At 46.5% G+C, this 24,200-nt stretch overlaps 1 protein-coding gene across 2 annotated transcripts; it reads right to left on the reverse strand.

Annotated features, from left to right (window-relative positions):
- Positions 1-5,844: 5,844 nt before the first annotated feature.
- On the reverse strand, positions 5,845-22,125 carry gal3st4.6 (galactose-3-O-sulfotransferase 4, gene 6). 2 transcript variants are annotated; one of them, NM_001126666.1, is given in 4 exon segments: positions 5,845-7,142; positions 7,696-7,984; positions 8,684-8,794; positions 21,928-22,125. In NM_001126666.1, coding segments are annotated over 3 exon segments (1,218 nt in total). In that variant the 5' UTR covers positions 8,791-8,794; positions 21,928-22,125; the 3' UTR covers positions 5,845-6,320.
- Positions 22,126-24,200: the final 2,075 nt, after the last annotated feature.

The following is a 24,200-nucleotide window of genomic DNA, read 5'->3' on the forward strand; positions in this document are numbered from 1 at the left end:
AGTGCAAGGAGACACAGTGACTTCTAAATAATAAGGAAATGCTTGTACTCCCACTCATATTAAAAATGTTCTATCAACCCTAACCTACAACAAGCAAACAGAACCCCCACGGACTTTGAAAAATTGTGTGACTCTAAAATACCTAACAATCACTTGATTTCACGGCTCTATAAATTGGTACTATCAAAAAAATATCCCAACTTACCTTACTTCACACGTGCCTGGAACGAAGAGCTCCAACTAGACCAACAGGAGGAAGAATGGAGAAAGATTTTCAGACTTATAGCTAAATGTTCCATTAGTAACAGATATCAGGAAAATGCATACAAGATCCTCTCAAAATGGTATAGGACCCCATCCCAACTCTACCAAATGGGTTTATTACCAAATGATAAATGTTGGAGATGCCACACCGACCAGGGATCTATATCCCATATTTGGTTTACCTGCCCAGTTTTATCCCACTTTTGGAATACTGTACAAATAACATGCCAAGATATCCTGGGTTGCCAGATAACACTTACCCCTCAACTAGTACTCCTACACCGTACTGATATGCCTGAATACATTTTTAAACGCAGTCTGTTATTACCAATGCTGCTTGCAGCAAAGATTTTAATTCCGAGACATTGGAGGGATATTAACCCACCTACTATAGAAGAATGGCTCACTGCTATAAAAGACATATATATAATGCAGGAGATTACCTCCTCGCTACGAGAGAAACAACAGGAGTTTGTGATGACCTGGCAACCCTGGGTATCTTACCTACAATCCCGTAATGCATTGTGAATTGATATTAACATTACAATTGTACCCCTATGAGATGTCTACCACTTCCTGCCTCAGCTTCCTTTTTCTTTCAGCTTTCTCTTTTTCTTTCTTTTCTTCATCTCTCTCTGTCTGTCCCACACATGGCTTCCCTTCTTTTTCCTCCATAGGTAGTCCATGGCTCTTCCAACCACTTCCTTGTGCTATACAAGATTCTTGCTCTCAGTTTCCCTTCTTCTCTTTTTACCTTCTTTTTTTTGTACTACTATAATTTGATCTATATTTGCAATTATCCTAGTATGCAAGAATTATTATAAATGTAATTGTAACAATTATTATACAACTTCAATAAAATCTTGTTGAAATACAAAAAAATGTTCTATCAGCTAACACAGAAAGGCATGGGTGCACATGCAGTAATGCTAATTGGTGGATAATAGTTATGCTTTACAGCTCTCCCGTTCGCCCACCTGTCCGGTATACACACGACAGCGCTTGCCTAGCACCGCGCACACACGGCTGCCGGACCCTGTGATCGGATGTACCATATTGTATATACGGTAGCACAGACCCGCCCGGCCTTCGGGGGGGGGGTGCTACCGTATATACGCCCGCAACTGTATATACACATGACAGCGCTTGCCTAGCACGACTGCCGGACCCTGTGATCAGATATCAGATGTAAGATATTGTATATATGGTAGCACGTACCCGCCAGCCGCTGTATGAGCACTTGATAGCGCTTGCCTAGCACCGCGCACGCATGGCTGCCGGACCCGCCCATCTGTCCAACCACGCTACCGTATATACACACAGCAGCACTTCCCCAGCACTGCGCAAGTACGCCGGCGGGACCCGGCCGCGCGTCCGTCCACTGGGTGGTGCTATACTCAAGTATAAGCCGAGGGTGACTTTTTCAGCCCATTTTTGGTGCTGGAAAACTCGGCTTATACTCGAGTATATACGGTACTCCCTTTCTCACCTTATCAGGAAATAATCAAGTTACTCTGCAAGGCAGTATATAGGCCTGGTTTTGACACCCAACTCCTGCATGAAGAAAAACAGATGCTGAGAGGGGGATAGTGAAGACGAACTTCATTATTTCAGACACTGTACAATAGGGGGGAGATTTACTAATCCACGAATCCGAATCCCGAAAGGGAAAAATTTGGATTTGAAACGAAAATTTTGGCGTCTTCTCGTCGCAGCTTGTTCGTATTTGTCGCGACTTTCTTGTCGACGCCGCGACTTTATCGTATTTTTCGCCGATGAAAATTTTTCGTATTGAGCAATTGTAAACAGCGGAAAAACCAATCCGATTTTTTCACAACGGGGCCGAAAAAGTCGCGGAACATACGGAAAAAAAAAGTCACAAAAATACAGATCATTACGAAAAAAACGCATTCGGACACCTTCGGACCGTTCATGGATTAGTAAATCTGCCCCTAAGGATGCCCTGAATTCACTGTTTTGGGATTCGGCCGAACCCCAAATCCTTTGTGAAAGATTCTGACGAATACCAAAATGAATCCTGGATTTGGTGCATTTTTACCGTACAGAATTTTTAATTGATTGTATTTAGAAAGTTTAATATTTCAGTTTGATGAAGGTTATATTACATTTTCATTTCTACTATAGTTCCTCTTTAACTGAATTGTAGTATATGATTGCAGTCAATGGATGGCAGTGTTGTGTCTTTGATTTATTTTGTCTGGGAGACCGGTGTTTTATTGTTTTTTATTTTTTTAAAGCACTGACATATTAAGCAGCACTGCAGGGCGTACACTCTAAACATACAGATTACATTGGAGAACACACTGATTTATGAGCTTGTTGCAGCGTACAATATGTACTTCTTGCAAAATGACCATACGATCAATTAAAGCTAAGTTGGCCCAGCACCTTGAGGGGGCTGAAAGGGACATAAATCTGCACATTGGGCAACTTTACTTAACTACTGGATCTTTCAGTGCAGTGCTGTCCAATTGGCGGCCTGGGGCCCCCATTCTGTGGCCCCATCTGTCTGGTGTGACTACTTACCTGCTGTGTAAGATTTAAATAGTATCAGTACTGAGATTAACTGGCCCCTGCATTGTTCACACCTCAGATTCAGGCTGTAATCCCCTGCATTGTTTACCTGTTCACACCTTAGACAGACTGTAGGAGCAGTGCCAGCATTGTGTCACTGTATGTACTGCCTGCCCTATGCTCCCCGTGTGTGCTATACTCTGCCTGCCCTACCCTGCCTGTGTGTGCCATACTCTGCCTGCCCTATGCTGCCTGTGTGTGTCATACTCTGCCTGCCCTATGCTGCCTGTGTGTGCCATACTCTGCCTGCCCTATGCTGCCTGTGTGTGCCATACTCTGCCTGCCCTATGCTGCCTGTGTGTGCCATACTCTGCCTGCCCTATGCTGCCTGTGGGAGCCATACTCTGCCTGCCCTATGCTGCCTGTGTGTGCCATACTCTGCCTGCCCTATGCTGCCTGTGTGTGCCATACTCTGCTTGCCCTACCCTGCCTGTGTGTGCCATACTCTGCCTGCCCTATGGTGCCTGTGTGTGCCATACTCTCCCTGCCCTACCCTGCCTGTGGGAGCCATACTCTGCCTGCCCTATGCTGCCTGTGGGAGTTATACTCTGCCTGCCCTATGCTGCCTGTGTGTGCCATGCTCTGCCTGCCCTATGCTGCCTGTGTGTGCCATACTCTGCCTGCCCTACCCTGCCTGTGTGTGCCATACTCTGCCTGCTCTATGCTGCCTGTGTGTGCCATACTCTCCCTGCCCTACCCTGCCTGTGTGTGCCATACCCTGCCTGTGTGTGCCATACTCTGCCTGTGGCGCCATACCGTGCCTGTGTGTGCCATACTCTGCCTGCCCTACCCTGCCTGTGTGTCATACTCTGCCTGCCCTATGCTGCCTGTGTGTGCCATACTCTGCCTGCCCTATGCTGCCTGTGGTGCCATACCCTGCCTGTGTCTGCCATACTCTGCCTGTGGTGCCATACCCTGCCTGTGTGTGCCATACTCTGCCTGCCCTAAGCTGTCTGTGTGTGCCATACTCTACCTGCCCTACCCTGTCTGCCCTATGCTGCCTGTGTGTTGCCATACTCTGCCTGCCCTATGCTGCCTGTGTGTGCCATACTCTGCCTGCCCTATGCTGCTTGTGGGAGGTAAATATTGTAGGGGTCGGTTCTTGGAGATTGTCAGCATTTGGAAATAGTTTGTTAGAGAGTCCATAAGGGGTGAAATTATTAGCTGAATACTGACCCAAAGTCATAAGGGTTGCCACCTGGCCAGTATTCTGCCTTCCTGGCTGGTAAAAATGGTGCTTTATGTCAATGTTATTAATAGGAAAGAAAGCTAGAATTTTCCTCTAGAATTGGTGACAACCCTGTAATCACTATTGTAGCACTGTTAGAGAGCTAATGTGTGTGTACGTAATACTAATGGAGCCTTGTATTTAATTATGTGTCTGTGCAGATTGGCATGCATTGGCCCAATTTCATGGCCAGTAAAGAGGAGGAATTTTTTTTTCAGAAATAAATGGTGGCCCCCTGTAGTATATGTGACAAACTGGGTCCCCACTTCTACCCCCTCTAACCCCACTTCTACACCCTCTGTGCCCTCCCCACCCCATCCCTACTTCTACCCCTCTGTGCCATCTCCACTACCTCCCCACTTCCACCCCCTCTGTACGCTCCCCCCCCCCCCACATTTTCACCAGCTCTGTGCCCTCTCCACCACCTCCTCCCCTCCCCACTTCTTCCCCAACCTCTGCACCCTCTTCATCATGCCCCAGTCCTTCCCAAAACTCCAAGCTTCTTTACCAGATGTCCTTTACCAAGTACTGGCTCCTTTTCCTACCCCAATCTTGCTCCATTATGGTCCCCATCAGTGATGTATTGGTTCAGAATTCCTGACCCTGAACTGGCCCAACCCTTTCCCTCCCAAGTTTGCCCAAACCCGCACCCAAAGTGCACCCCCAGGTGATGTGAGAGACATCTGGATACAAGGTATATTTATCACTATAAACGTCCGACGATGCCCCCAGGGGGAGAGACAGGCAAGTTCATCCCACAATCTACCCAAGAGGTGCATGGGTTTTGGACCAACCTGTACATCACTCTACGCAATTAGGCTGTATCCTTCCTTCCTCCATTTCCTCTCACTCCCAATCAGGGCTGGGCCAAGTACATTTGGCAATACTACTCATCCCAGTGTCCTGCCCAAAATCACCCATCTGCTTGGTCAGTTTGCACGTCAGACCCCTGATGCTTGGTCCGTAGACCTGCTGCTTGCTCACTGCTGCCAGTCTCTGCTGGCTCCCCCTCCAATTGTACCCCTTGCCCAAGGCACATCTGCCTACCACTAGTTCTGGTGAATGATGCACCAGTAGAAGGGGCTATAGATGCAAAGCTCATCAGGAGCCTTAATACCTCATTGCTTTGCCCTTGCACTGTAGATAGGCCTAACTTTGAACCATTGGCACTCCAGCACTTGCACCTACCCATGAGTTAATGAGCCCTAAGCCTAACCCAGGGCAGTTGGTATCCATTGGTGGTAATTTTGGGCACTATTGAGCACATATGGCTATTTCCATTAACCATGACAAGAAGCCACAGAGACAAAATTCTGCCATGTGTGACTTTATCCTGATGTAGCGCATTCCCTTTCCCTTGTAACCACAAGCAGAAGCAGAAATAGAAGCCATAATTACAGGGCTGCACAGCATCAGTGGCTACGCCCAATCTCAAAGGGAGATCACATTACTGCGTCCCGGGGCCTATTGTTGCACACAATACACAAGTCAGTGTGGGTAGGTTTCGGCTGGCCATGATACAGGTAGGACTACTGAGAGACTGGTATCTCGGAAATCTGCGTCAGCAGATGGACGAGCCCAGGTAGGCACCATGTTGCCTAACATGTAGGACAATAGACAAGGGAAAGTGACACTTTATCATTCCTGGGCAGTATATTATTTGCGTTATATAGTGGATTCCCTCCATTCCTAAAACACTGACGTAAGAAAGACTCCCACCATTCAACACTGAACATTGAGGAGGAGATGGAGGCAAGTAAAAGTGAAAGAGTGTGTTTACTGCACACTAGTATAAAAATCTCTATAAATATACAAACTCAACATTACAAAATACATTTCCTACAAAAAGAAAAATAACTTTTGATCAAGGCCATTCAGAAGCATCTCAGTCTGTAAGGGCTGATTTTTACTGAATACCCTATGATAGTCTTGTTAAGTAATGGCTGATCCCCCCTCCAAACAGCGCTGGTATGATCCACAGGTGAATGATAATCACATTTGAGGGCAGCTCCATTTCTTGGGGTGAGGGGAGCAAGCCATTCCTGCCCAGAGTCCCCATCGTACTGAAGATTGGATCACATTCATGTGAAAGGAGTGCAGCTTGGAGAAAAGTAGTCTTGATGACAGCATCCTTGTAAAACTCTTGTGGGTCTGAGGTCCAATAAACCCAAGCTAATTACTTTATTCCTAAAACCCACCTCAATTACAGTTCTGTTTTTAACTTAAGAATCTTCTAAGATGCTAGAAGCTTCACTGAGGTCCCTGATGGCCCACTTCGTGTCCCTCCTGGAAACTGCCTTGCGTCCAAAATGTCCTTGTATTGCAGTTCCGGAGTTACCATTTGGACACACCGTGCCCGGGTGTTGGGCTCAAGATCCCTTTTTACTACCCACCCCAGGATCTTATCTTGCCCAAACTGGAATGGCTTGATGCCCTCTTCTTTGATTTGATCCGCTCTTATGGGATTCATCCCTTCCAGACATATCTCAGCTAGCTGTTGTCTTCTTTCTCTCAACCTCCTAACTTCAGTGTCCATCCTCTCTCTCCCAAAATGCTCTACTCTCTCCCAGAAGGTACGGTTAAAGTAGACATAAAGGTACCAGTCTAGGGCATTCCAGGCCCGTAACCTGTCTATCTCCCTTTTTTCCAAAGGCGTAGAAGCCTCACGGGTGTTGAGTTTAAAAGTCACTACGTCATCAAGATCCCAGCAAAGTTCTTCCTTGAGAAGGACCATTGATTCATCAAAGTACTCAGAGAGTAGAACCAATTGAAAAGCTCCCTCTACCGCCCTGGCTCCAGCTTTGGCCACGGTTTCTTTGAATGGGGTGTCAGGGTTAAATCCTAGGTCGAACCACAAAAGATTGTGTGCATAGTGGTTTGATCTCTCCCCTGGATTGTAGTAGTGAGAAGGGTGAGCAATAAATGCTTTAAAGTTGGGGGCTTTCTTAAAGGCGGATGAAACCAAGCGATAATAAGAGAAAGAAGACTCTGCCAAGGTGGCTGGATCCCGTAGAATTGTGAAGTAGAAGGAGTCTGCAGGCATCAGCTTCCTGACCTGGAGAGAAAAATAAAATTAAGTAACATATATATGATGACATCTAAGGCCCCAGACACAACTGCAACATGGTTTAGAGGGAGTAGGCAGGGTCTAAGTGATTCTCACAATAACACCTATATCTACTGATACCCATTAAGACCTTCTACATAGTAATAAAGTCCAGCTCAATTCCTTAAGATAAGTGCTACATTCCCTTTGCCAATACTTTCTTTTTTTGGGGGGGGGGGAGGGATATATCAAAGAATGACTATTTCCACTAGAGCACTATATGTCAAATGGGTTTAAGGGTGGTTGGCACAACTTAGTAGATTGATTCCCCCCCCTCCCCTATTGCAATTGCACTGACTAATATGGTTATCTGGTGACTGAGTTATTATTAATATTATACTCTACATATTTAGGGTAATGGCATATGGGGCATTTTAGTGGCAGGGAAACATCCACTATCAGGCACCCCAAAACCATCAATTTATACTCAATGACAAGAGGAACTCCTGATACCCACAGGACCTTATTCATAACTTGCTCCAATACATCTTTGTTCCCTTACCTCTGGGAGATTGAAGCGCATGTGGTGGCACAGGATATCGTACGTTGGCTTGTTGACTTCATTATACCCTTTCACCCTACGTACATGGAACAGGTTAGGGTAGTTGAACTGATACTTCTGGGGTAGAGCGAACGTTAGTGAGTTCCTGTCCCCATAACGGTGTAACATATTCAGTATGGTGCTTCCAGCAGTCTTGTGGGTCTTCAGGAACACTATGTGAGATTTTGGCCGACAAGTTCTTGTTGAGGGTGAGGAGAGAGGGCGCAGTAGAGTGAAGGTCTGAGGGAGCCTAGCAAAGAAAGAGATGTCATATACCATCCCCTAGATCAGAAATCCCCCAAAAAAGAGTTGGGGAGCAAGACAAGCATGGAAAATGTTAATGGGGGTTCCAAATAAGGGCTGTGATTGGCTATTTGGTAGCTCCTATGTGGGCTGGCAGCCAGAGCAAAGGAGGCTCTGGTTTGGCAGTACAACTGGTTTTTATGCAACCAAAACTCTGAGGCCACTGGGACCAACATCCAAGGGGTTGGGGAGCAACATGTTACTCACGTGCCACCGCTTGGGGATCACCACCCTAGATATATAAATATTATAACAAGTAACAAAACAATTGGATATATAAAAATGTTTAACACCATTAGAATGGGTCTTCTGATTTGATCTCCACAATTTCTGGCCAAGAGCCCTATGGTCACTTAGAAAAACTCAAAATCCCCATTTTCTTAGCTACCCCCACACAAAAAGAATATTTAGCTGTTTAAATACTTGCTATGGAGACTGCTGCTATAATAGAGACCCGTTGAGATGTATAGAGCAGCGATGGCCTGCTTAAAGGTTTCCTGGCAACTTGTGGAGGACAAGGTCCATAAAAAACAGCCATTTATAAGAGGAACAGGTCCATTGGTGCCAATGTAGATAGGGATAAGGGTCCCAAGGGCATAAATGAAGGCAGAAAGGGTAAGGCTATCATAGATTCCAGATCACTCACCTTTTCTGGAAGTGGGTTCCCAGGAGCTGAATGGTAAAACCAATAGCCATAAGGACCAATAGTCCTATCCCAAGGATTGGCAGTCGACATAGCTGAAGTAACCTCATGGTTCTGGGAAGGATATGAGAGTGCGCCAATGTTAGGATGTAAAGCACCAGAAACATAATGTGCCCCATATACACTGGCATTCTAACATGCCCTGTACTAAGGCACCAATTACACATATTTCCCCAAATACGGCAGCATTAATGTCAGTACTGAGGCGGCTGCAACTGTCATACTGACTCACTGATAAAAGTGATTGGCTGAGGCATTTAAAGGCACACCATCATTGCACGATTAACCCTTTTTTATTATGAATCAATGTCATGTCCGAAAGCTGATTTGTGCCTGTTTGCATAGATCTCCACCTGACTGGCATTGCACTTTTTTACCCTTGGTGGCACATTTACAGTAAATGATCCCTAATAGGTAGTTTTCATGTATGTATGTATGTATGTATGTATAACTTTATAAAGCGCCATAAGGGTACACAGCGCTGTACAATCTTACAATATACACAGTTACACACAGAGAGGACAAGTGTTATGAAAACTACAATAAATAAGTATAACTACACAGGGAGTAAGAGCCATGTGGTATGAGACACCATAGGAAGACTTAACAGTCTAAGTGGTTGGGTAACATACAGGCACAAATTGGAAGGTAAGAGTGCACCAGGTATGGGCATTTGCCCTTAAGCGCAGGACTAGGCAAAATAATGTTTTAGTGCTCCAGAACAGGGCCGGAACTAGGGGTAGGCAGAAGAGGCAGCTGCCTAGGGCGCAACGATTGGGGGGCGCCAGGCAGGTACCTCTCCTGCCTACCCCTAGTGCTACTTTGTTATTTCCTCCGCCTCTTGTCATTAGCGGTGGAGGCAATGACCGATCTAATCGCACCACCCCCCTGCACCTCCTCCTGTGCTTTGGCGCGCATGCACCGTTTGGGGGTGGGCAGAGTTGGCCGACCAGGTTGCCTAGGGCGCCCGGTCGGCTTGGCCCGCCCTTGTTCCAGAAGGTACAGTCTAAGGTTTATCTTAAAGAGAGTTAGTGAGTGTTCCCTATGGAGGAATTCAGGGATAGAGTTCCAGAGGGAACGGGCAGCGAGATAGAAAGGGTTAAGCTGAGAGAGCGCAGGGGGTGTGGATGGTGTAAAGAGACGGAGGCTCTGAGAGGAGCAGAGGAGACGACCAGGCACATGCAGGGAGACCAGTGAGGGAATGTAGTGAGGAGCAGAGGAGTGAAGGGCTTTGAATGTTAGCAGAAGGATTCTGTAAGCTATCCTTTGCTTAAGCAACCATGCTAGAGAGCTTACGTGAGGCTGAGCAGGTTCCCTCTTAGGAGAGAGCAGGAGGATCCTGGCAGCAGAGTTTAAGACTGATTGCAGAGAGGTGGGAGTCTGGGAGGCCGGTTAGTAGGAGATTGCAGTAATCTAAACGGGAAAGGGCATTCATACCATACAATTACCTTCCATATCAAAGACTGAAATAACAGATGTGTCTATAAGACAGACCCAAAGAATGCTAAACAGTAGCTTGGAGGCACAAAGACAGAGGAGATGTGACTGATGGAGGGAAGTAAAACAAAGTGCCCTAAGGACCTTGTATAGGAGGCTCAGGAATGCCAGTAGATGCTGTAGCGAAAGCATCATTTTGAAGTGACTACAAATATTCTTTCAACATGTATCTCATTTGCCATGGGTTGTCCTACACCAGTGGTTCTCAACCTTCCTAATGCCTCAACCCTTTAATACAGGTCCTCATGTTGTGGTGACCCCCCAACCATAAAATTATTCCTAAGAAAATAAGAAATATGTGTTTTCCGATGGTCTTAGGCGACCCCTGTGAAAGGGTCATTTAACCCCAAAGGGGTCCCGAACCACAGGTTGAGAACCGACGTCCTACACGGAGAGGAGCTTCCTTTTATTCAGCGACGGACATTCCTCTCAATAGTGACTGTGTTATGAAGGCTTCAGGTACGAGACTTGTCTGTACATGCTGAAGAACATCTAACTGCCTGGAATTCTCCAGGATTGGAAAGAAATAAACACAATTCAGTCTCTTCATCTCATGAACAGCAAAGTCTGGATAACAGTTGCCCCTCTGCAGCCGTATTAGGAAAGAACCTTGCCCCTACAGTATGGAAACATTCCAGAGATTATTCAATGTTCTTGGCAATGAGGCCCTATAGAATGATATAGAACCAGCTCTGTGGTTCCTTATTCACCAGATCTTAACCGAGGGCACACCAGTCCAGGGAAAGTACTGCTTTTGGTTACTGTGGGAATGTGTTTAAGGGTTTCCTTGGCCTTTAAAATGCACCCAAGAAAGTTTCGTACATATAAGGGGTCATTTATATCTGCAAGGGGAGTAGCAAAGTGCAAAGTGCAATCGTCATGTATTTTCCCCACAATTCCAGGGGAAGTTGCACCTGCGGCCGATGCGTCACAATTAACGCAATTGCAACTGACATTTTTCCAAGTCTGGTTGGAGTGATTTCTGTCATTCAGCATGAGAGTGACTTGTGCGACTGATTGTTTAGCACAGCGGTTCTCAACCTGTGGGTCGGGGCCCCTTTGGGGGTCGAACAACCCTTTCACAGGGGTCGCCTAAGACCATCGGAAAACACATATTTCCGATGGTCTTAGGAACCGAGGCACCGCTCCTCTATCCGTCTCCAGGGGGGTCCGCCCACATACAGATACGCCCACACCCGGCCTGATGACATCAGCGCGGCAACCCCATTACATACACCACGTACAAATACAACAACAACAAACATTTGTAAAGCGCTTTTCTCCTGTGGGACCCAATACAGGTGTATGTGACAGGGTTGGCGCCATAATGTACTTATGCCGACCAATCACATGTGTAGAGAGCAGCTACTCTGTTCTCTAAAATAATTTTATGGTTGGGGGTCACCACAACACGAGGAACTGTATTAAAGGGTTGCGGCATTAGGGAGGTTGGGAACCACTGCTTTAGACCCAAGTGGGCTGTGCCTTTTGATACAGGATACGGAAGGAACCCTGAAGCACCACCTAGTCCGAAGGTGGCGGTAGCTCCACCATTCCCCTTCGTCAGTAGGTACAACTCGCCACCAAGTGCAACACAAGTACTGAGGGAAAATTTCTACCGCCAATGAACAGAAATGACCCCTATTCTTAAAGATTTTGAGATATTAGCTTCTTAGCACGCTAACAATATTTCTTATGTTCCCTCTGCCCAAAGTTGCAGGGTCCCACCATGAGTGGGGCCCAAGGAGTACCCCTACCCCGTCTGTCTCACTGTGATGCCCTTTTTTTCAGTGTCTGATGTGGTGTCACCCTCACACTGCAGCACCATTATTCCCCTCCATCTACCCCTGACTTAAGTTGATACCCCCTGTGCCAGGGCAATCACGTTCCATAGCAGAACAGGGTTAAATACCTAAGTACCAGCAGAGATCTTTCTCTCAGTACTGGTGTCTCCATGCCTCTGGCTCCCACATGTAGCAGCCTGGCCAGATTTCCCTATTTGCTGTAGTACTTGGCGGGATCTTTATTTAGAAGTATTTGCAATTCATCTGCCCACTATAAACACTGGTCTGGCATTTGCCCAGGGAAATTAGGCGGCTTCCCACAGAGAAAACTGCCTGCCAGCACTGAAGCCGTTGGTAGAGTTGCCTTCTGTAACTAAGATTAACTGTCGGTATTCGGTTACACCATGTGACACATACACGTAGAATGTTGGGTATGTGGGAGGAGGGGTCTGTAACAAGTAGTTTATATGAGGGGTTCCCCATATCTAGGTGGGTTTCACCTCACAGATACACTTATACCATGTGACACATACACACAGAATGATGGGTAAGTGGGAGGGGCCTGTAACAAGTAGTTTATATGAGGGGTTCCCCATATCTAGGTGGGTTTCACCTCACAGATACACTTATACCATGTGACACACACACACAGAATGATGGGTAAGTGGGAGGGGCCTGTAACAAGTAGTTTATATGAGGGGTTCCCCATATCTAGGTGGGTTTCACCTCACAGATACACTTATACCATGTGACACATACACACAGAATGATGGGTAAGTGGGAGGGGCCTGTAACAAGTAGTTTATATGATAGGTTCCCCATATCTAGGTGGGTTTCACCTCACAGATACACCTATACCATGTGACACATATAGAATGATGGGTAAGTGGGAGGGGCCTGTAACAAGTAGTTTATATGATAGGTTCCCCATATCTAGGTGGGTTTCACCTCACAGATACACTTATACCATGTGACACATACAGAATGATGGGTAAGTGGGAGGAGGGGTCTGTAACAAGTAGTTTATATGAGGGGTTCCCCATATCTAGGTGGGTTTCACCTCACAGATACACTTATACCATGTGACACACACACACAGAATGATGGGTAAGTGGGAGGGGCCTGTAACAAGTAGTTTATATGAGGGGTTCCCCATATCTAGGTGGGTTTCACCTCACAGATACACCTATACCATGTGACACATACACACAGAATGATGGGTAAGTGGGAGGGGCCTGTAACAAGTAGTTTATATGGGGTTTCACCTCACAGATACACTTATACCATGTGACACACACACACAGAATGATGGGTAAGTGGGAGGGGCCTGTAACAAGTAGTTTATATGAGGGGTTCCCCATATCTAGGTGGGTTTCACCTCACAGATACACTTATACCATGTGACACATACACACAGAATGATGGGTAAGTGGGAGGGGCCTGTAACAAGTAGTTTATATGAGGGGTTCCCCATATCTAGGTGGGTTTCACCTCACAAATACACTTATACCATGTGACACATACACACAGAATGATGGGTAAGTGGGAGGGGCCTGTAACAAGTAGTTTATATGAGGGGTTCCCCATATCTAGGTGGGTTTCACCTCACAGATACACTTATACCATGTGACACATACACACAGAATGATGGGTAAGTGGGAGGGGCCTGTAACAAGTAGTTTATATGAGAGGTTCCCCATATCTAGGTGGGTTTCACCTCACAGATACACTTATACCATGTGACACATACACACAGAATGATGGGTAAGTGGGAGGGGCCTGTAACAAGTAGTTTATATGAGAGGTTCCCCATATCTAGGTGGGTTTCACCTCACAGATACACTTATACCATGTGACACATACACACAGAATGATGGGTAAGTGGGAGGGGTCAGTAACAAGTAGTTTATATGAGGGGTTCCCCATATCTAGGTGGGTTTCACCTCACAGATACACTTATACCATGTGACACATACACACAGAATGATGGGTAAGTGGGAGGGGCCTGTAACAAGTAGTTTATATGAGAGGTTCCCCATATCTAGGTGGGTTTCCCCTCACAGATACACTTATACCATGTGACACATACACACAGAATGATGGGTAAGTGGGAGGGGCCTGTAACAAGTAGTTTATATGAGGGGTTCCCCATATCTAGGTGGGTTTCACCTCACAGATACACTTATACCATGTGACACATACACACAGAATGATGGGTAAGTGGGAGGGGCCTGTAACAAGTAGTTTATATGAGGGGTTCCCCATATCTAGGTGGGTTTTACCTCACAGATACACTTATACCATGTGACACATACACACAGAATGATGGGTAAGTGGGAGGGGCCTGTAACAAGTAGTTTATATGAGGGGTTCCCCATATCTAGGTGGGTTTCACCTCACAGATACACTTATACCATGTGACACACACACACAGAATGATGGGTAAGTGGGAGGGGCCTGTAACAAGTAGTTTATATGAGGGGTTCCCCATATCTAGGTGGGTTTTACCTCACAGATACACTTATACCATGTGACACACACACACACAGAATGATGGGTAAGTGGGAGGGGCCTGTAACAAGTAGTTTATATGAGGGGTTCCCCATATCTAGGTGGGTTTCACCTCACAGATACACTTATACCATGTGACACACACACACAGAATGATGGGTAAGTGGGAGGGGCCTGTAACAAGTAGTTTATATGAGGGGTTCCCCATATCTAGGTGGGTTTCACCTCACAGATACACTTATACCATGTGACACACACAGAATGGTGGGTAAGTGGGAGGGGCCTGAACAAGTATTTTAGATGTTATCACTGTGTGGCACAATGGCCATACACCTTACAATTACGTTCTTTTCCTCCCCCTGACAATTCAGCCCTTAATGCAGATTTTGCTTGGGTGCCTTCAACGATGCCCGAGCAAAATCTTTCGACCCGTCCGATCGACCAGACGACAATATCGTCTCATTGATCCCCGTACACCAGTGGTTCTCAACCTCCCTAATGCCGCGACCCTATAATACAGTTCCTCATGTTGTGGTGACCCCCAACCATAAAATCATCAGAAATATATGTTTTCCAACGGTCTTAGGTGACCCCTGAGAAAGGGTCATTCGACCCCCAAAGGGGGCCCCACCCACAGGTTGAGAACCGCTGCCATACGATAATAATATCCCCTTTAGTGAGAATGTCACAAATGAAAAGTAAAACGGCAGATTTTTTATCTTTAGGTCAGTTGGACAGGCAACGTTTCGGGCAGTTTTACTTTTCATTTGTGACGTTCATCTAAACTGTTGGCAAGGGGTTCCTTGGCTGCATAGCACACACTATCTGAGTAAGCCCTTAGGGAGAATGTGTAGAATGAATGAAAGTATTCAGACTATGCCAGACAGGGATCTGTTGGGACAGGCCTCACAGGGGTTAATATACATATCTGACATGGCGCCTGGGGCTGGGACTTTAGCGTTTTCTCCTGTTTTTGGCTGCCGCATTCCCTCTCCCTCATCCTTCCGTGCCTCTGTGGTTTTCCTGCCTTCCTAAATCTCTCATCTCTCTCAGTACTTCTCATCCTTCCTTCCATATCTTGTCTGCGCTTTCACCCCCTCTCTCTGCTGTTCCTGCGCAGCCGCCCCCCCCCTGCCCCAAACTCCTAACCACAAAATTCCACCTTGTGCCTGAGGCTCATGGGAAATTTACAAGGCAGCTATTTCTATACCCTGCAAACAAAGGCAAGTTTATGGGCACATTATACTAAATATTTAGTTGATATTCCCATATCTGGAGCTAAAAAGTTATTACTTCATTAAACACAACAGGCATTCAACCATGATTCCTGCCCAGCAGAGGTCACTATTTCATTGGAGTCAATGGGCAAGGTTACATCATCAGAACAATAATGGCTGCCCCCCCACTGACATAAATAAACACAGATTTGCAAAGCAATAAAGCTTTATGTGCAGTACAAACAGAGGCAATATGTTCTAATGAGCATTTATATTGCAAAGCTGAGCATATCAGGCGCTCGGGAAGTTACTGAAACAACAACTCCCAGCACCCCCATTTAAATAAGCTGGAAGGAAAGCCTTCATATATTTTGGATAGTTCTTCCCATGTACTAATGAATGTATCCCCCTAGGGTTAAGAAGTAGACCAGCTCCTGCTGTCATTAATAAGGAGAATTATAGGTTATTCGCGCAAGATGACGCATACACATTGCCTTCTGGCCAATAAAAAGCACTTTTACTCAATCCGTTGCCTCACTGACTCGCTGACTTAGCACCACCACTGACTTAGCACCACCATTATATATCATTTAGATTGCAAGCTCTGCAGGCCAGGGACCTCCTTCCACATATGTCTTACCATGTGGCACACAATCTTTGTAGCTGTGGCCATTACTGTACTATAGATAGATATGTCAAACTGTACAGCACAGTGTATACAAGCAGCTCTACATAAATAATATATATACATGATACATGATCTACTGTTTAAATTCATACATTGTAATAACTTGCCCTACTGTTACCATCTTGCCCTACTGTTACCATCTTACCCTACTGCAGGGCAACCATCAGTAACCATGGGGCTCAATTCTACAAGTCATTACCTCACTGTTCATCTGGGCCCTGCTAACAAGTAAAATGAGGGACCAGTTCCAAAAATGTTCCCACATGCATAGCCACTCCCCAGTAATGACAAAACTCCATCCATTTACGACCCAAACCCTGCCCAGCTCTGTCTTTGTAACAATCCACAAATCATGCTTTTCCATCTAATGGGCCCCCCTCTGCCATAAGGCACTGGACTGCAGTAACCCCTGTACCCCCTGTGATGGCTCTGCCCTACTGTCCCTGCCTTGCCTTACTGTGTTTATCATATCCGGGGTGTACATCTTGTCCTACTGTCTCCATCTTGTCCTACTGTCTCCATCTTGTCCTACTGTCTCCATCTTGTCCTACTGTCTCCATATTGCCCTACTGTCTCCATCTTGTCCTACTGTCTCCATCTTGTCCTACTGTCTCCATCTTGTCCTACTGTCTCCATCTTGTCCTACTGTCTCCATATTGCCCTACTGTCTCCATCTTGTCCTACTGTCTCCATCTTGTCCTACTGTCTCCATATTGCCCTACTGTCTCGATCTTGTCCTACTGTCTCCATCTTGTCCTACTGTCTCCATATTGCCCTACTGTCTCCATCTTGTCCTACTGTCTCCATCTTGTCCTACTGTCTCCATCTTGCCCTACTGTCTCCATCTTACCTTACTATCATGTTCCACCTTGACAAAGATTTTTCATACCCTTTGGTTATCATCTTGCCCTTCCGTCTATCTTGTTGCCATCTTGACCTACTGTTTCCTTCTTCCCCCACTGTCACCATTTTTTCCTACAGTTGGCATCTTGCCCTAAAGTCTCCACTTCGTCTTTCTTTTGTCATCTTGCCCTACTTTGTAGCCTAACGAAGAGTCAAGACACCCTACAAAAATAAACTTTGAGGGGGCCAACTTGTAGCCTCACACAATTGACCCACACATGTGTGAAAGCCCATTCTCTCATTTTGCATGGCTTCATGGGTTCTGCTGTATGGTAATTATGCCATTGGTCTTCATTTGGTCGCCACTGGTCCTGATTAGAACATACCCAGGACAGTCTGTACATGCACTGGCTGTGAAGAGAGGGTAAGCCTCAACCTCCCACTTGGATTCAGTCATATAGAAACCATTAGCCTATATATTAAATACGGACCTGCTATAATGGATCCTCCAACCCCTACTAAAACCAGTGATGATTCCTGTGGTACTGCTAGCTCAGTCCAGTTCCCTCCCAACATCTCTCTCTTTATTCCTTCCTCTCCCCGTCTCTTTTGTTTCCTACTACAAACCAGCACTTAGATCATTCCCAGATGTTGCACATCTGGTCCCACTGTGTTGGCTGACCCAGGTCAGGCATGGCCCCTGGGGACCTGACAGAGGCAGGGAGGGGCCACAAATTACACTGGTACTAAATGAGATAGGGAGAATAGCAGACATTGTGATATAACTAGAGGGGTATAGGCCCACCCTAAACTTACCTGCCCAGTGCCATCAGACTAAATGGGTGCCAATGCTTATGCCCTGCCCAGTGACTGTAAAACCTTAAGTACAGTACAGGCAGCCAAAGAGTAAACTGATACATTATTGTATAACAAACGCTACTTACTGTACTGAGATTATACACTATACACGTATCAGAGAGCTGATACACTTCCTACTTCCCTGTGAAATCAGTTTAAAGGTAGAAAGGCACAATTCCGCCATGGTACGAAAATTAGCAACAATAATTTAGAGCCCACAAAGTCTGAAACTACAGTTTGTACAATTATATTGGCGCATGTATGGCCAGCTTTAAAGTGCTTCTTAGTGAGAAGTTAGAACAGGGTCTGTAGTCCCAAGTATAAGTCAGTATCAGTAGAACTTCAGATCCTGGGTAAGGGAAATAGAAGCCTCAGTAGCTGTGGGATAGCAGGTACAATAGAGCAGTATGGCAGTGGTTGTACAAGAAGGTTGGTATTTCTTTCAGTGTGGCAACTCTACAGTAGGGCAATATGATGAATAAGATGGTGACAGTAGGTCAAGATGGTGACAGTAGGTCAAGATAGTTACTTTATGGGAATATGTATGTGGTAGAACAAGATGTTGACAGTAAGGAAAGATAGAGACAGTAGCACAAGATGGTGACAGTAGGGAAAGATGTTTGTGGTAGAAAAAGATGTTGATAGTAGGGAAAGATAGAGACAGTAGCACAAGATGATGACAGTAGGGAAAGATGTTTGTGGTAGAACAAGATGGTGACGTAGGGAAAGATGGAGACAGTAGCACAAGATGATGACAGTAGGGAAAGATGTTTGTGGTAGAACAAGATGGTGACAGTAGGGAAAGATGGAGACAGTAGAACAAGATGGTGACGTAGGGAAAGATAGAGACAGTAGCACAAGATGATGACAGTAGGGAAAGATGTTTGTGGTAGAACAAGATGGTGACAGTAGGGAAAGATGGAGACAGTAGAACAAGATGGTGACGTAGGGAAAGATAGAGACAGTAGCACAAGATGATGACAGTAGGGAAAGATGTTTGTGGTAGAACAAGATGGTGACATAGGGAAAGATGGAGACAGTAGGAACAAGATGGTGACATAGGGAAAGATGGAGACAGTAGAAAAAGATGGTGACAGTAGGGAAAGATGGAGACAGTAGAACAATATGGTGACAGTAGGGAAAGATGTTTGTGGTAGAACAAGGTGGTGACATAGGAAAAGATAGAGACAGTAGCACAAGATGGTGACAGTAGGGAAAGATGGAGACAGTAGAACAAGATGGTGACGTAGGGAAAGATGGAGACAGTAGAACAAGATGGTGAGAGTAGGGGAAGATGTTTGTGGTAATACAAGATTGCAGCAGTAGAGCAACATGGTGACAGTAGGGCAAGATCCAGCAGTAGAGCAACATGGTGACAGTAGGTCAAGATAGTGACATGGAGAGATGTTCACAGTAGAACAAGATGGTGACAGCAGGCCAACATATTGGCAGTAGAACAAGAGGGCAGCAGTATGGCAAGATGGTGGCAGAAGGTCAAGATTGCTGCAGTAGAACAAGATGATAACATTAGATTAAGATGGGGGACACTCAGTTAGTGGCAGTAAAACAAGATGGCTGACAGTAGGTCAAAATGGTGGCAGTAAACAAGTTAGTGATGGAAGAGAATGTTGTCAGCACTAGAACAAAATGGCAGAAGGAACATATTTGCACAAGTTATCAGCATGACTAAATATAATTTGCAGACCCACATAAAACATAACAAAGAGCTGCAGTATAGAGCGAACAAGCGACACTAGAACAACCCCATTGCTAAAAAAGGTCATGTGACAAATCACATTTCATAAACTGGTCAGTTCCTGGGGGTGTCCCTCGGGCACCTATTATTTCCCCCACACCCCTATGATTTTATTTTATATTTAGCCCATTTCAAATCTATTAACCAAAACTGGACCTTTAGCCAAATAATCAATTACAATTTCAAGTTGGAAACTGGACCTTAAAACTAATAGTGGTATTGGAAATAGTGCAGCTATGCTAGGGAGGCGCTGTTCTATTGCTGTCTATAGGAAGCAACAGGTGATAGGTGGTACTGCAGTGATGTTGGATAACTGTCCAATAGGACCTGTGGGGAATCACTGTGCATTCTATATATTATAACACTCACACATATAAGTACAAACTTGTTTCTCACTCACCTGTCTCTGTGCAGTCCTGTCTCTTAAGAAGGGCTTAATCTGTCTCTCTTCTAGTGTCTGCTGTCTGTCTAACACTGTCACGTCAGTCCGTGCCCTCCCAGCTACCCTAATCTCTTATGTACCTAATCCATGGGCCTCTGGGCTCTCCAGTGCTGGCACCCTAATTCCCCAGCCTTGGGGTACCGGATACCAGTAACCTGTATTATCTGACAGAAGCAGTCCCTGTCCCACAGAGCTTACTATCTAAGTCTGGTGCCTGAGGCACAAGGGATCACAATCAAGAATCACACTCAGAGCTCCCAAGTATGTGACTGCCTGTCAGTCAGAATGTCACCCTGTCTGTCTAATCAAGGAACTTCAACGTGTCTCTCAGCCAAACTGTCCACTATTTGAACAACTCTGTCACCTTGTCCGTCACTCCAACAATGCCACCCTGTCTGTCTAACACTCTCACCTTGTCTGTCTGTCACTTCAACCATGTCACCCTGTCTTTCCAACACTCTCACCTTGTCCATCTGTCACTCCAACATCACCTTGTCTGTCCAACAGTCTCGCTTGTCTGTCCGTCACTCCAACAATGTCACTCTGTCTGTCCAATGTTCTCACTTTGTCTGTCTGTCACTCCAACATTACCCTGTCTGTCCAACACTCTTGCCTTGTCTGTCACTCCAACGTCACCCTGTCTGTCCAACACTCTCACCTTATCTGTCTGTCACTCCAACAATGTCATCCTGTCTGTCCAACACTCTCACCATGTCTGTCTAACACTCTCATCAGTAACACTGTTACACTGACTGTGACTGTCTCTTTCTGGCCAACTAAACTCTATGGCACTGTTTATCTAGCTTTATATCTGCCCATTAGTCACTCTCTCTGTCACTCTGCCTGGCAGGGCCCCTACCTATTTAACCCCTGCCCCCCCCCCCCCCAACATTGTTACCTTGTACATTTACAGTATGTCTGTCCACTCTGGTCTCTGTCTGTCCACTCTGGTCTCTGTCCACTCTGGTCTCTTTCCACTCTGGTCTCTGTCCACTCTGGTCTCTTTCCACTCTGGTCTCTGTCCACTCTGGTCTCTGTCTGTCCACTCTGGTCTCTGTCCACTCTGGTCTCTTTCCACTCTGGTCTCTGTCCACTCTGGTCTCTTTCCACTCTGGTCTCTGTCCACTCTGGTTTCTGTCTGTCCGCCCTGGTCTCTGTCCATTCTGGACTCTGTCTGTCCACTCTGGTCTCTGTCCACTCTGGTCTCTGTCCATTCTGGACTCTGTCTGTCCACTCCGGTCTCTGTCCACTCTGGACTCTGTCTGTCCCCTGGCATATCTGCTCCCTGTCTGTCCGTCCCTGTGATTCTGTCTCCCCACATACCCGCTGCTGATAGAGTCACAGGGTGCCACCACACACACTCTTTCTTCTCTGACTTTTCCATTCAGTTATTATTCCCCCCCCCCCCCCCCCAGATGTCACACATCTTTCTCTCTCTCAGCAGCAGAACTTTCTGGTTCCAGGGCTGTCAGTGGCCAAGTTCCGAATCTGATTGCCCAGCTCCCTCCCTCAGTGTCCCTCCGCCTCACCCCTCTCTTCTCCTCTTCCAGATTCTTCCCTCTATCCCCCCTCTCCCCCAGTCTCTCCTTACCTCTGTACATCAGTGACTGTGTGGCATCCTTCTGTGCATCTCTCTTGCCATTACTGTCTCATTCGGCTCCTTGCCTGTCTCTCTCCCCAGCCGGCAGGACTCTCGCCCCCCTACACCTTAGTGAGTCGCTCTGTCTGTCCGTCTCTCCCCTCCCTCCTGTTCTCTCTCCTTACTTCCCCATCTGTCCTCAGAATTCTTTCCTAACAAAAGTGCTATTTAGCGATCCTGCTCTTATTCATCAGCAGGGGAGAGAGGGGGAGAGAGGAGGAGAGGGGGAGAGAGGGAGGGGGAGCTGCTGCCTGTGGAAGGGGGGCTCATCCCTACTTATAGGAAACTTCCCAGTCCAACCTGAGGCAGCAGAGCCGGGATATTGCTACGGGCAGGAGAGAGAGCAACACAGAACCGGGAGGCAGAGAAATGGGGCTGGCACACCGTCACTTAACCCCTGCCTTGCCAAGACATCACTCTTGCCAGGCTAGTGCAGCACTACATTAACCCTTCCTGCCAGGCTAGTGCAGCACTACATTAACCCTTCCTGCCAGGCTAGTGCAGCACTACATTAACCCTTCCTGCCAGGCTAGTGCAACACTGCATTAACCCTTCCTGCCAGGCTAGTGCAGCACTGCATTAACCCCACCTGCCAGGCTAGTGAAGCACTGCATTAACCCTTCCTGCCAGGCTAGTGCAGCACTACATTAACCCTTCCTGCCAGGCTAGTGCAGCACTACATTAACCCTTCCTGCCAGGCTAGTGCAGCACTACATTAACCCTTCCTGCCAGGCTAGTGCAGCACTACATTAACCCTTCCTGCCAGGCTAGTGCAGCACTACATTAACCCTTCCTGCCAGGCTAGTGCAGCACTACATTAACCCCACCTGCCAGGCTAGTGCAGCACTACATTAACCCTTCCTGCCAGGCTAGTGCAGCACTGCATTAACCCCACCTGCCAGGCTAGTGCAGCACTGCATTAACCCCACCTGCCAAGCTAGTGCAGCACTACATTAATCCCACCATACATACATACATACATATACATACATGCATACCTGCCAGGCTAGTGCAGCACTACATTAACTCTTCCTGCCAGGCTAGTGCAACACTGCATTAACCCTTCCTACCAGGCTACTGCAACACTACATTAACCCTTCCTGCCAGCCTAGTGCAACATTGAATTAACCCTTCCTGCCAGGCAAGTGCATCACTGAATTAACCCTTCCTGCCAGGTTAGTGCAACACTGAATTAACCCTTCCTGCCAGGCAAGTGCAACACTGAATTAACCCTTCCTGCCAGCCTAGTGCATCACTGAATTAACCCTTCCTGCCAGGTTAGTGCAACACTGAATTAACCCTTCCTGCCAGGCAAGTGCATCACTGAATTAACCCTTCCTGCCAGGTTAGTGCAACACTGAATTAACCCTTCCTGCCAGGCAAGTGCAACACTGAATTAACCCTTCCTGCCAGGCGAGTGCATCCCTGAATTAACCCTTCCTGCCAGGCTAGTGCAACACTGAATTAACCCTTCCTGCCAGGCGAGTGCATCACTGAATTAACCCTTCTTGCCAGGTTAGTGCAACACTAAATTAAGCCTTCCTGCCAGGCTAATGCAACACTCAGTCATCCCTTCCGGCCAGACTATGGTAAGAGTGAATTAACCAATTAACCCCTTCCTGCTCGGCTACCCATAACACTTAGTTAACCCATTCCAGCCTGCCAGGCTATAGCAGTTTCTTCTTCCAGGTTTAGGGCAATTGGTCTTAACCCATGACCTGGTGGGGCAAACCTTTCAGTCTGATAATTAACCCTTCCCTTCTGAAATCCTCCTGTCAACTCTACAGCAATGCTGGCTTACCCCCCCCCCCCCCCCCCCCCCCTGCTACCAGGTATAGGAAAAAATTAACATCATTAGCAGGTCAGTGCAGCACCTTAACTCCATTAATTCTTCTCTCTTTGGTTAATATTAAGTTAACTCTTCTACTGCCAGAGCAGTATAAATGAATAAATCAATACCCATTTCCTGCCAATAATACTGAATTTAACCCTTCACCAGCCAAGGCAAAACTTACTGTCGATCTCTTATTTACCAGGGTATCATTGAACTTTCCTCCTTTCCATCCAAGCTACATATGACTATTAGCATCTCACCTGTCAGCTAAACCAGCACTGCCCTTTAACTTCATCATTACCAAAACAGAATTGTCCCTTAACCCCTCCTCCCTGGGCAACACTGACCCATAGCTCTTTCATCACCAGGCAAATACCCTCCACTAACTCCC

This window comes from Xenopus tropicalis, chromosome 3 (genome assembly GCF_000004195.4).
Source record: "Xenopus tropicalis strain Nigerian chromosome 3, UCB_Xtro_10.0, whole genome shotgun sequence".
Lineage (NCBI taxonomy): Eukaryota > Metazoa > Chordata > Amphibia > Anura > Pipidae > Xenopus > Xenopus tropicalis.

Excerpts from the sequence above, each read along its gene's own strand:
- gal3st4.6 (XM_012953354.2), bottom strand. The coding sequence starts at position 8,790 with ATGAGGTTACTTCAGCTATGTCGACTGCCAATCCTTGGGATAGGACTA. Across the intron at positions 7,985-8,683 it reads GGAACCCACTTCCAGAAAAG|GCTCCCTCAGACCTTCACTC; the intron begins GTGAGTGATCTG and ends TTTCTTTGCTAG. Across the intron at positions 7,143-7,695 it reads TGCGCTTCAATCTCCCAGAG|GTCAGGAAGCTGATGCCTGC; the intron begins GTAAGGGAACAA and ends TTTTCTCTCCAG.